The sequence below is a fragment of the Gymnodraco acuticeps genome, unplaced genomic scaffold, assembly GCF_902827175.1.
Source record: "Gymnodraco acuticeps unplaced genomic scaffold, fGymAcu1.1, whole genome shotgun sequence".
Taxonomy (NCBI): domain Eukaryota; kingdom Metazoa; phylum Chordata; class Actinopteri; order Perciformes; family Bathydraconidae; genus Gymnodraco; species Gymnodraco acuticeps.
This window is the reverse complement of record NW_022992177.1, coordinates 541,303-553,883: the sequence shown is the minus strand read 5'-3', so window position 1 is coordinate 553,883 and position 12,581 is coordinate 541,303. Positions and strand designations below refer to the sequence as shown.

The following is a 12,581-nucleotide window of genomic DNA, read 5'->3' as shown; positions in this document are numbered from 1 at the left end:
AAAAAAGATCAGGGCCATAAATCCTATAATTATCCAAATGTGTTTTGGTGCAAACCCAGATCCAGATTACAAAGGTTAGAACATGTTGTGTTATTAAGATAAATACTTTGTTATTGTGCAAACTTGGCAGAGCAACATAATGCAATCTTTAACTACTGTCTTGTTTTCCTGTCAAATACTGCTGACCTTTGACCTCTGTATAAACTCCAACCAAAAAACAACTTTTTTTTCTTCCTTTTTTTTTCACAATGTTATTGTAGTGTACTTTTATTACATGTACAGCACTTTGGCTCGACCAAAAATCGTTTATAAATGTGCTTTATAAATAAAAAAAATTTGATTTGATTTGACCAATGGATGTAAACGATAACGCACCTAAAAGTAAGTTGTCAAGCTTATACATGTTGTTGACTGTCCCTCCCTCAATATGCATGTACGTAACATTCCTGTTGTTGTCAGGCCGGGCTGAGGCAGCTGCTGAGCTGGGACCTGGACACTGAATGGGCAGAGTTCGTGCAGTTCTACCTGCGGGTGGGTGGAGACTGGTCGGAGTGTAACCAGGCCGACAGCCGGGAGGAAGGAGTGCTGCTGCAGTACAGCAACGATGGAGGCATCAGCTGGGGCCTCATCGCTGAGATGTACTTCACTGACTTCACTAAGCCTCGGTGAGAGATCCCGCGTTGAAGAAGAAGACATTTATATTTCTCATCTTTACCAATCAAGATATCTGCTTTTACTGTTTTTGTATTCAGTATGGGAAAAGAGTATTGAATGATATACATAACCTGCCTCTTCTTTCATTCCCAGCTTTGTCCACTATGAGCTTCCCTTGGCCTCTAAGACCCCCTCCACAAGGTTTCGCTGGTGGCAGCCTCTTCACTCTGGGGACGGTTATGACCAGTGGGCTATTGATGATGTGATCATTTTATCAGAGAGGGAGAAACACATCATCCCCATGGCCAATCCAACTCTACCACAGGTCAGGAATCTCTAAAGTATATCCACTTATCATATGAAGAATAGTGCTTTTACCTGTTGAAACAAAACACTAAAATAAATGTTTCTGTCTCTATAGAACTTTTACGAAAAGCCAGCATTCGACTACCCTCTGAACCAGATGAGTGTGTGGCTGATGCTGGGTAATGAAGGCATGGTTAAGGAGAGCAACGACAGCTTCTGTGCCTCAACGCCCTCTGCCATGGTGTTTGGACGCTCCGATGGGGACAGGGTGGCCGTCACCAGAGACCTTGCCCTGCGCCCTGGATATACCCTTCAGTTTAAGGTATATGGAACGAGTTAAAATTAGAAAGTCAGCAAGTATTTTAAAGATGTCACTTTAAATACAAGCAGGCAAACTTAATCAGAATAAGCTCACCTTTATTTTCTATCTGCTCTTTCCCCTACAAGTTGAACATAGGCTGTGAGTCAGACTTTAGCGTGTCTGCTCCAGTCATGCTGCAGTACTCTCATGATGCCGGCCGTACCTGGGCGTTGGTGATAGAGGGATGTTACCCAGGAACCCCTGGGGCAGGCATCTGTGAGGGGAGCGGCCGTGAGCTGAGAGAGCCCACAGTCTACAACACTGGAGACTACGAACAGTGGAGCAGGGTTACTGTGGTCGTACCACGCAATGTTGCTGCCAGGTAGCTATGGTAACAGGCATGCAATTCAATGTGCAAAGATGTAACTGTGATTTTATTCATTTTCTTTAGATGTGGAATATGCAGTTATAGCAGAAATGGTATAAAAAGAAATGCCTGCTGTTTCTCATTCCCTAATTTGCTTCCACTCATTTTTCCCAGTAAAACCAGGTTTCGTTGGTTCCAGGAGAGCAGCATGTACAGAGATGCCCCTCCTTTCGCCCTGGATGGGGTCTACATCTCTGAGCCATGTCCAAACCACTGTGGGGGGCATGGTGATTGCATCTCTGGAGTCTGCTTCTGTGATATGGGATACACAGGTACAAAACTGAGGAAGGAAAGGAAAAATAACAAAGCACTAAACAATAACAAATATGTTCCTGATGTGTTATACCTTGTGATTGCCTGTTTCCCCCCACAGTGGAGCAGGATAGTTGTGTCCCAGCTGTAGCCAGTCCCACAGAGCTGACAGAGGGCTTTGAGGGGAAGCTGAGCCCACTCTGGCAGAGTCTAAGTGGGGGACAGATCGGAGGCGGCTGTGGCACCATTGGAGAGGGCAAAGCTCTTTACTTCAGTAGCCCTGGGAGGAGGGAAGCGCGTACAGTGCCTCTAGACACAACTAACACACGGTGAGTCAAACACACACCTGTAAGCTTTTGATCTGTAAGCACAGGAAACCAGTTGAATTGGTGGTTTGTTTAGTGTGGAATTTAAATGTTGTTGTTGCTGTTTACACACAGGTTGGTGCAATTCTACATCCGAATTGGCAGCAAGAGTTTGGGTCCTACTTGCACCCGGCCTCGCTCCCGAAACGAAGGTAGTTATCACACCCTGTGTTGAGGCCCTCTGCTGCATTCATGTGGCTGTTCTTAACAGTGCAGTCAGAAGCGAGCAGCTACAAATCTGATCTGTTCACCTCTGGCTTGTCTCCATCTGTTTCTTCACTACTCTGTCTTTGATCCATCCTGTGATCCAGCCAAGACTGTGTGGTGGTTTTTCTAATGGAGAATCAAAGTCTACTGTTGTCGGGTCAATTTTCTTCACCAGTCAGCAGATTGTGGATCTCTAGCCCACAGCAGTGCTGAAGGCTCAGTCTGACCGTTGACCAATGTCAGATAAAACACTGCCAGCCTCCTAAACAGCTTATCTGTAATAATCAGGGCTTCTGGTTATTTGATTTGTATTGCATTATATTGTATTGTTTCATGTACTTAATTGACTTAGTTCTGCATTTATGACAATGATTTCCCATCTTAACTATATATCCATTCTGTGTTCTGTGATTCAAGGTGTCATTATCCAGTTCTCTACCAACAATGGTGTCCAGTGGCAGTTTGTCAGGGAGCTTGACTTCAGTTCCTTCCTGGAGCCGCAAGTGGTGACCATCGAGCTGCCATCTGCAGCCAAAACTCCCTACACAGTATTTCGGTGGTGGCAGCCACAGCAAGGTAAGTCCATTATTAATATGCACAACACTACAGAAAAGCACTGAAGAAATGCAATATGTTTTTTGATATTAAAGCACAATTTTGGTTTTTCCATTTGTATTTATTTCTCTCCATCCTTGTAGGAAAACACTCGGCCCAGTGGGCTTTAGACGATGTCTTTATTGGTATGAACGACAGCTCAAGAACAGGTTTCCATGACAAGTTTGACGGCACGACGCCTCTGAGGCACAACTGGTACCGCATTCAGGGAGGGGAGGTGACTGTGGACTGTTTGTCTCTGGACACGGCACTTACTTTCAACTCCGAGGCCATTGATAGTGAGTGACACAAACACATTACCATACAATACCAACAACATTTTAAGTATTTGACTACAGGTATATCAGTTGAATTTCTTAGACTTGCTTAGTAAGTGTCTGCATGCAAAGTGAAGAAGTCACTTCCTCAATGAACACTGTTAAGTGGCCACTGAGTAAGACACTTAACACCAAGCTGCTTCAGTAAAGCTTCATTTTGTAATGAGTGAATTACAGTCTGAATGTATTGTAGGGAATGTGAAGCAGGATGTTGCTGCAAATCAGCTGGACAGTTGCACGATGAGTTATAAATAAAACATATAAAACATCCATGCATAAGCACATCTAGTTAACCAACACATATATGCACATACTCAACAAACCACATAGATGGCTGTACATTGACATCACAGTGTTACCCACACAAAAAGCAGAAATTGAATCACCCGTTCACTGTGGCACCGTGGGTCCTGCATTATTAATGAGAGCAAACCTGAATGAAAATCCTGCCAGATATTTATGCTTGCATCAGGCTTTGAGCAGATTTACTTTGCACAAGAATTGCATTACAACAGGGGCCATTAATTAAGACTGCAAAGCAAAATCAATTCGGTAAATATAAAGCTCCGGTGTCCCTGTGTAAACACATAAAGCTCTTATTGACTTCAAGGAGATTCTTATATGCGCTGTAAAACAAGCACAGCCAGATTTCCAAGGCTTTATTTGCAATTGGACTTTGTGTTTTGGTTGTAAAGTTGTATTTAATATGACATAGAAAATTGGTAACATGCATTTTTTATGACCGACTTATCTCAAATAACTCAGATCCTATTTCAGCACAGTTAGGGATAAACAACTTTGGCTGAACCGAACTTTCTAATCCAAGCAGACCTAGACAACCGAATTGTTTCAAGGCGCTGTCAAAAGTTAAAACATTGTAATATAGTGTGATTACTAGAATCAGGATAACGTTAAAACCAAAAATGTGACGTTGATTTGACATTTTGTCTGCAGAGAAACCAAGATATGCAGAGAGCTGGGACTTTGAGGTTTCAGGATCGTCCTTCCTGCAGTTTGAGCTGAGTATGGGCTGCAGTAAGTCCACCTCCTTCTCTCATGGTGTGCGACTGGAGTACTCCACAGACTGCGGCCATCACTGGGCCCTCATCACCCCGGAGTGTGTGCCTCCTGCCATTGGCTGCGCTGGCTATACTCAGAGCTCCATCTATACCTCCACCCAGTACAAACACTGGAGAAGGATCACCGTCTATCTGCCCAGTGCCGCTAAGTATGTGTTTTTTTACTTAATTAACCGTAAATAGTAAAACAAAAATGGGTTTATCGTCTGAAGGTGCACACGCTTTTCTTTACGAAATTCTTCTGAATGCTTTAGTTCCCCCAGAACTCGTTTCCGTTGGATCCAAACCCATTTCACCCCAGGAGCAGAAGGATGGGCTTTAGATAACTTGTTACTCGCCCCTGGCTGCCCCTGGATGTGCTCTGGACATGGTCTCTGTGACAATGGACGCTGCATGTAAGTAAAACATGTTTTTATGCACAGCTTTAGTCATATTAACAGTTATATTCTGCCTAGATGTTACCTAACCTTGCCCCATGTTCACACAGTTGTGACAAGGGTTATGGAGGTGCCCACTGTGTGCCTTTGGCCCCCCTGCCATCTGTACTGAGAGAGGACTTTAATGAGAACCTGCAGCAGGAGACGTGGCCCGAGGTGTACGGAGCAGAGAGGGGAACCCTGAGCGGAGAGCCTCTCAAATCTGGCACTGCCCTTATCTTCAAAGGGGTATGGGTCCTAAACAGCATGTGGAAAAAACATACAGAGAAATAATAATGTTGTTAAATGACCTTGACATTTTATCAATGCAATCCTTTCTGTCTGTTTGCAGGATGGTCTGCGAATGATAGTGTCACGAGATCTAGACTGCGCCAACACTCTCTACATCCAGTTCTCCTTTAAATTCATCACTAAAGGTAACATATATTACTTGTTTCTTCTTTGTTAAACTGTATTTTTGATATTTATGATATTGTTTCTTCTCAGGATGTTGTCATAACAGTTGTGGGCTTTTTCTAGGTGTCCCGGAGCGCTCCCATTCAATACTCCTGCAGTACTCTGTGAACGGAGGAATCAGCTGGCTGATGCTGGACGAGTTTTACTTCCCAGCTTCAACTGACACTCTGTTCCTCCACCTGCCGCTGCCAGCCAGCGCTCAGACCAACGCCACACGCTTCAGACTCTGGCAGCCTTACAACAGCGGTGAGTGGACGCAATCTGCATTAACTTTTTGCATACATTTTTCATCATCCCAGAAACAGTGTGCAACAATCTCCCCAATTGTATCCCCTTCAGGTAAGAAGGAGGAGGTTTGGGTCATAGATGATCTCATCATTGACGGCAGCTCGTTACACAACCCTCCGGTGGTGATCGACAGCTTTGAGGACGGCCCCAATGAATCCAACTGGCTGTTCTTCCCCGGGGGAAACACTGGCCTCTACTGCCCCTACCAGAAGACTGGAATGTAAGAAAAACAGTTCTGAATGATGACAATGACGGTGTCTTGAAAATATCTCTATTGTTGTATCATCTATTAAGTCAAAGGTGATAAAACTTGCAAAAAGATATTGATACTTTTGATCAATCTTTGTGTTTGTGTGAAGGGAGGAGGATGAGTCAGCCATGGTGTTTGTCTCCAGCGAGCTTGGAGAGCACTCCATCACCACCAGGGACATTGACGTGAACGAGAACACTATCATCCAGTTTGAGGTAAACAAGCCCAGCCTTGATGACTTCTTCTCCAAAGCATCAATAATAACACTTACTCATTCAAAACATAAATCATGGCTTGCCATCTTCACTGATGTGGTGTATGTTTATGTCTCCCCAGATTAATGTGGGCTGCACAGCTGACAGCTCCTCCTCTAACCCGGTGCGTCTGGAGTTCTCACGGGACTTTGGTGCCACCTGGCACCTTTTGGTGCCCCTGTGTGCCGGAGGGTCCCAGCCCTCCTCACTGTGCTCCACAGAGCTCCACCCTGCCAGCGTCTATTTCCCTGGAACAACACAGGGCTGGAGGAGGGAGGTAATTCACTTTGGCAAGCTTCGCCTCTGCGGGTAAGGACACATGAATACATCCTGTACAGATGCATAAATGTACACAAGGGAAAACCTTCTCCAATTGTATTATATGCTTTCAAGACAATATTTGTTCATATTATCAGTTTATGCTTTTCTCTTTCTAATCCCTGAATTTTGTCCTCTCTTCAGGTCTGTGAGGTTCCGTTGGTATCAGGGTTTCTTTTCAACTGGTTCTTCTCCTCCAACATGGGCGTTAGACAACATCTACATTGGCCCTCAGTGTCAGGACATGTGTAATGGTCACGGGGCTTGTGTGGGTGGCAGCCACTGTGTGTGTGATCCCGGCTTCTCTGGACCCGACTGCTCTGTGCCTGACACCCCCCACCCTGACTTCCTTAAGGAAGACTTTGAAGGTACACCAACTTACAGACACAAAATAAATCATTTAATAATTCATTAAATTGGTCCTATTTGGACTACAATTATCCTGATGTGTTAATACAGCATATGGAGGATTTACTATTTTGTGCTTAATGTTTTGTTGCTTTCTATGTGTGTGTTTGTGTGTGTCCTTGTGTCTTTAGGTGGCGCTATAGATGCTCAGCGTTTCAGACTATTGAGCGGTGGTAAGCCATCCAGGAAGTGCGGTATCATGTCGAGCGGAAACCATCTCTTCTTCAGTGAAGACGGCCTACGCATGTTGGTCACCAATGACATGGATCTGTCCAATGCCAGGTATAGCTACAGTCACACAAACAACATACCTCACTAATAAACCATACAACAATGTTTCTTTGTAGTTTAAACTCCAGTCTATAGTGATAATATCATGTGTTAATGGCTGTACCCTGCAGGTTTGTTCAGTTCTTCCTGCGTCTTGGCTGTGGTAAGGCGGCTCCTGACCCTCGCTCTCAGCCAGTCCTGCTGCAGTTCTCTGTGGACGGGGGTCTTACCTGGGGCCTCCTGCAGGAATTCCTCTTCAGCAACAACAGCAATCAAGCTCGCCTGGTTGCCCTGGAGATCCCGCTGCGCGCCCGCACATCCTCCACTCGCCTCCGCTGGTGGCAGCCTTCTGAAAATGGACACTTTTTCAGCCCATGGGTCATTGACCAGGTACAGTAAGTGAGGATCCATCCAGTCATCCATCCTTCCATCAATCAATCAAGTCATTTCCAGTGAATCATCTAATCATCTTTGATGTTATCCATCTAAAACCTTCCTTTTGTTCGTCCCCCTTACAAATTGACCATACAACTTGTATCTTTTGTCCCAAAGGTGGTAGTAGGGGGCAGTGCCAGTGGCTGGGGACCTTTGGAGGATGATTTCTCCTCAATCGACGGGCGCTCATGGCTGCTCCACCCGGGAGGAACCCGGATGCCTGTCTGTGGCTCTGATGGGCCTGCTTTCGCATTCATAGAGAAGTCCAACACTCGCTATGCTGTAACCACTGACATCAGTTTGGGTCAAGACGCCTTCATCCAGTTTGACTTTTCCGCTTCCTGCTCTGTCACCAACTCCTGCTACTGTAAGCAATAAGAAACATAACAATAATTATTTGTTTAAGTCAATTCTGAATAAGGCTGCAACTGAAGTATACATTCATTATTGATTAATCTGCAAAGCATATTCACAACTTATTAAATGTGTAATGAACATGTTAAAAAGGTCTGATATCCTATTTTTCATTTTTAGGCTGTCTTTATGATTGAATTTTTTAATGCAGTTTCCTGAATATACATGAAATTGACGATTGTGTTCCTCTTCTTACTCCGCAGCCGTAGAGTTGGAGTACTCTCTGGATCTGGGTCTGACCTGGCAGCCTCTGATCAGAGACTGTCTGCCTACGAGCCCCGACTGCACCTCCTACACCCTGCAGAGGCTGCTGGTCTCTGACACTTACAACAAGTGGGGCCGTATTACCCTGCCTATCCCATCGTATGCCAGGTCAGCACTGCCCCGAACATGACTCATATGCTTATGTCATAAGCATAAAGTGCCATGTCAGCAATTTAAATATTTGATACTGAACATTATTTATTTAAACTTAACCTGTGAGATGTATCTAACACTTGTATCTATGCCTTTAGGTCTCCAGCCACGAGGTTCCGGTGGTTCCAGCAGGCTCCCTTTGACAAGCAGCAGACCTGGGCGATGGATAATCTCTATATTGGAGATGGCTGCCCTGATATGTGCTCTGGACACGGACGCTGCCAACAGAGCTCCTGTGTGTAAGTAATGGCAACCTCACGCATGTATATGTCTACTTCTCATTATGAGCTACAAGGGGTTCGAGTGAAATACACCTTTGTAATTACAGTACATTATTTTCTTAATCTATGCATTACTTTGTGGCCATGTTGCTTATTTGAAGGTGGGATATTGTTTGACCTATTGATTTGGTCACATACAGTTACTGAATCAAGGATCTGTTTGTAAATAAATCTCATCATAACTTGATTGTGAGTTTTTCTTTCTATTATACATTTGTATCTGACTCCCCTCTCCTCCCCAGGTGTGACACAGAGTGGGGGGGAGAGTACTGCGATGAGCCCGTGGGTGCTCTGCCCTCACAGCTGAAGGACAGCTTCAGTCGAGCTCCCTCTCTCACCCACTGGCACGTTCTCACCGGAGGGAAACTCAGCACTGTGTGTGGAGCCGTGGCCTCTGGAGCTGCTCTGCACTTCAGTGGGGTAAATACACCTTTTTTTTATCACAACATTTTCCATTATGAACTATTCCACAACCAGGGATTCGGTGGAAGAGAAATATGCAATGAATATGGAATGAAGTGTTCAATAGCATTTACATAAATACCATACATAATATCTACGCAACAACCCACCTTTTAATCCATGGTATTTAGAGATTGAAAGAACCAAAACTTCAAAATCACAGACATTTGAGGATTGAATGGGACAAACAAATGATTCAGCGAGAGTTCAAAAGGACAGATATGTGAATGACCGTACTTTGAGTATATTTTAAATAAAAGACCATAAGTAAGTAGCTTTCTGCCCTTATGTCAGCTTAAGTTTTCCCAAGGCACTTAGAGTTATAAATGGATAACTGGTCATAACAGGCTGGTTTTCATGTGGATGGACACACTGCCAGAGAAACCTCTTAGGAGCAGCCTTGTAAAAGTCTTGCATGAAGCTTTATCAAGATAAATTACTGCTCTGTTAAACTCTTAAAGTTAAAATGTACCTCTGTCACTTTTATTATTCTGGTTAACACTAAGTAATGGATAATGCGAGCTAGCAGGGGCGGACTGGCCATCGGGACGTTCGGGACAAGTCCCGATGGACCGGTACTGAAGTGGGCCGGTCGGACGATGTGGGCCGGTCGGATAAATCACTAGCACCCCTCCCCGTCGACAATTTACTAGCGGTAATAAGTTGCGGTACCGAGGTGGGCCGGTCGAGAGTCCCAGGCTGATTTGTAGTCCGCCCCTGCGAGCTAGTTTAGTGCAGTCAACTCGAGCAGCAATGATACATATACGCGTGGCCTTACCCCCTTATTTAACCAACCAAATACAATCACGTTAATGCTGCTGCTGCCACTCTTCTGCCCCGCTGCTGATCTTCTGCCGAACCACCGCCCCAGCATCCACCTGTAGGCTTCAAGGGACAGTTATTTATTCATCACTCCTCTATGTTCTATGTAAAACATATTTACAGGGAGTGGTGAGGCCGAAGCCTAGACGGCAAACTCAAACTATATGCTGCTGTTAAACGTTTTCTGACTGAACTGTTCTTTGTGATAAAAAGAATGTACATGTTTAAATCTTTTGTGTTTGTTTTTAGAAGGATGGTACAGATTGACCTTGACTCATGCACTACATTTCTCTTTGTGTCTGTGCACAGAGTTGCAGCCGTCAGCTGGTGACAGTGGACCTGAACCTGACCAACGCTGAGTTCGTCCAGTTCTACTTCATGTACGGCTGCATGATCGCACCAAGCAACCGTAACCAGGGAGTGCTTCTGGAGTACAGTCTGAATGGAGGAATCAACTGGCACCTGCTGACAGAGATCTTCTATGATCTGTACACCAAGCCTGGGTAAGATTGTTTTTACCAATGACTCATGGATATTTCCTCCTGCATGCAACAGAGTTATCATTATTAGTCCTAATTTTAAAAAAGGACAATGCGTACAAAACATTATCTCAAAGAGAAAAGTGTGATTTGTGATGTGAAAGATCATTTTCATCTGCATATCCTCTGCAGGTAAACACACATAAATCAACAGCTACTAAATAACGGGAAAGGGCGCATTGTTTATGATTTTGGACTTATGTGACTTTGTTGTTGTTCAGGTTTGTGAATGTGCTGCTGCCCCCTGCTGCCCGTCAGGAAGGGGTGCGTGTGCGCTGGTGGCAGCCTCAGCACGAGGGAGCGGACCACAGTGACTGGGCTCTGGATAACGTCCTGATCGCTGGCTCTGACCCACGAGCGCAGATCTCTGATACTTTTGGAGGCGTGGCACTGCCCAACCATGAGAGAGCTGCTGCTGACGAGACCTCAGGGAGGACGGGGCAGCCGGGGGAGCAGGAGGAGACTCCTATAGGTATTACTGAATCCATGCCTCAATGAAAGAATGTACAGTTATGTCATATAATCTGTGCTGTTGTATTTGCTGTAAAGTGTCTCTACTGTAGGCTATTTTTATTTTATGTACAGCACTTTGGCTCGACCAAAAATCGTTTATAAATGTGCTATATAAATAAAACTTGATTTGTTTTGATATTGTTTTTATTATTTAAAAGAGCCTCTTTGTGTTGTAACTTTTTAATTGTTTCTTTGTTCTCAGTGAGCGATCACTGGTTGTTCTCAGAGGATTGCTCAGTGCAGCGTTTCTGCAGCTCTCCAGACGGAGTGATGGTGTGTGGCAATTCTGATGGGAGAGAGGTGTATGCTGTCACACATGATATTATTCCTGACAAGGGCTGGGTCATGCAGTTCAAGGTAACTTTATTTCACTTATGTGAGTTGCATGATTAGTGTATCAAATGTATCTTAAAGTGACATATTGCTGTGATGTTCTTTTTGTTAATATCCATGTTTTCAATTAGATTGCAGTTGGCTGTAGTGTGCAAGAGCGTCATGCAGACCGGCAGATTCATGTCCAGTACTCAGTGGACTTTGGAGTGACCTGGAAGTACTTGGTGCCCCAATGCCTTCCTGCGGACCCCCGCTGTGGAGGTCAGGTGTCCCAGCCGTCAGTCTTCTTCCCTGCTGAAGGCTGGAAGAGGGCGGTCTATCTGCTGCCTGACAGCCTGGCTGACACGTGAGTCATGCTACCTCATACCTTCACATGCTTCTGACAAAACATACAGTACTGCTTCATATGTAATTGTACCATCAACGCATACTTTACCTTAATTATTGATGGATTTTATTATTGTCATTTTAATTATTAAAATCATTGTCTCATAAATGAGGAAACAAGTATGTGTGTTGTTTGACTAACCTTAATCTTGTCTTTTTTCCAGAGCGGTGCGGTTCCGGTTTTTCCAGCAGCACTCAGACATCCAGTGGGGTGTGGAGAACTTTTACATCGGGCCAGCGTGTGGCGTCCACTGTGGAGGACATGGAGATTGTCTGGATCAGCGCTGCCTCTGTGACCCAGGATTCACCGGACCAAACTGCTACGCCAGCACTGCTCTGAAGGTAGCAGCGTTCCCATGGAGATTGTTAAAAGGCATTCAATGTATGAGTGTAAACATGAGGCCTTCACTTGTGGTATATCTTAGCCTCGAATCCATTTTTCAAAAGCTAAAAAGGGCTAAGACATGAATGTAAGAAGAAGAATGTAGATTTTTTCTGAATAAAGTCATTGGTAACATCATTTATTTTCAATTAACTTACCAAATGTCACATAGTTTTAGATAGTGAAGACATTTTATATATGTTTTTAAAAGTCTAAATGTCATACCTCAAAGGTGGGGTAGGTAATTTTGGAGAAACCAGCTTGAGTGCGCTAGAATTTGAAAATACACAACCGGAAAAAATCTGCCACTTCCTTACAGAGCCCCTCCTCCAACACACACGAACGTGCACGTGACCAATGAGGGCACGAGATAAGTTTGTGCACAGATGGAA

At 44.5% G+C, this 12,581-nt stretch overlaps 1 protein-coding gene across 6 annotated transcripts in view; it reads left to right on the top strand.

Annotated features, from left to right (window-relative positions):
- reln (reelin) overlaps window positions 1-12,581 on the top strand; it is a 91,790-nt gene that overhangs the window by 69,726 nt on the left and 9,483 nt on the right. For all 6 annotated transcript variants that reach the window (XM_034204865.1, XM_034204863.1, XM_034204864.1 and 3 more), the window contains exons 25-53: window positions 460-665; window positions 808-979; window positions 1,076-1,282; window positions 1,408-1,643; window positions 1,803-1,960; window positions 2,062-2,269; window positions 2,381-2,457; window positions 2,930-3,088; window positions 3,211-3,405; window positions 4,399-4,672; window positions 4,778-4,918; window positions 5,011-5,188; window positions 5,292-5,376; window positions 5,480-5,662; window positions 5,756-5,924; window positions 6,064-6,169; window positions 6,291-6,517; window positions 6,671-6,894; window positions 7,066-7,216; window positions 7,336-7,594; window positions 7,757-8,006; window positions 8,257-8,425; window positions 8,569-8,709; window positions 8,994-9,171; window positions 10,345-10,538; window positions 10,796-11,046; window positions 11,290-11,444; window positions 11,552-11,766; window positions 11,972-12,149. In XM_034204865.1, the coding sequence (XP_034060756.1) occupies window positions 460-665; window positions 808-979; window positions 1,076-1,282; window positions 1,408-1,643; window positions 1,803-1,960; window positions 2,062-2,269; window positions 2,381-2,457; window positions 2,930-3,088; window positions 3,211-3,405; window positions 4,399-4,672; window positions 4,778-4,918; window positions 5,011-5,188; window positions 5,292-5,376; window positions 5,480-5,662; window positions 5,756-5,924; window positions 6,064-6,169; window positions 6,291-6,517; window positions 6,671-6,894; window positions 7,066-7,216; window positions 7,336-7,594; window positions 7,757-8,006; window positions 8,257-8,425; window positions 8,569-8,709; window positions 8,994-9,171; window positions 10,345-10,538; window positions 10,796-11,046; window positions 11,290-11,444; window positions 11,552-11,766; window positions 11,972-12,149 (5,346 nt within the window). The remainder of the gene's footprint in view (window positions 1-459; window positions 666-807; window positions 980-1,075; window positions 1,283-1,407; window positions 1,644-1,802; window positions 1,961-2,061; window positions 2,270-2,380; window positions 2,458-2,929; window positions 3,089-3,210; window positions 3,406-4,398; window positions 4,673-4,777; window positions 4,919-5,010; window positions 5,189-5,291; window positions 5,377-5,479; window positions 5,663-5,755; window positions 5,925-6,063; window positions 6,170-6,290; window positions 6,518-6,670; window positions 6,895-7,065; window positions 7,217-7,335; window positions 7,595-7,756; window positions 8,007-8,256; window positions 8,426-8,568; window positions 8,710-8,993; window positions 9,172-10,344; window positions 10,539-10,795; window positions 11,047-11,289; window positions 11,445-11,551; window positions 11,767-11,971; window positions 12,150-12,581) is intronic.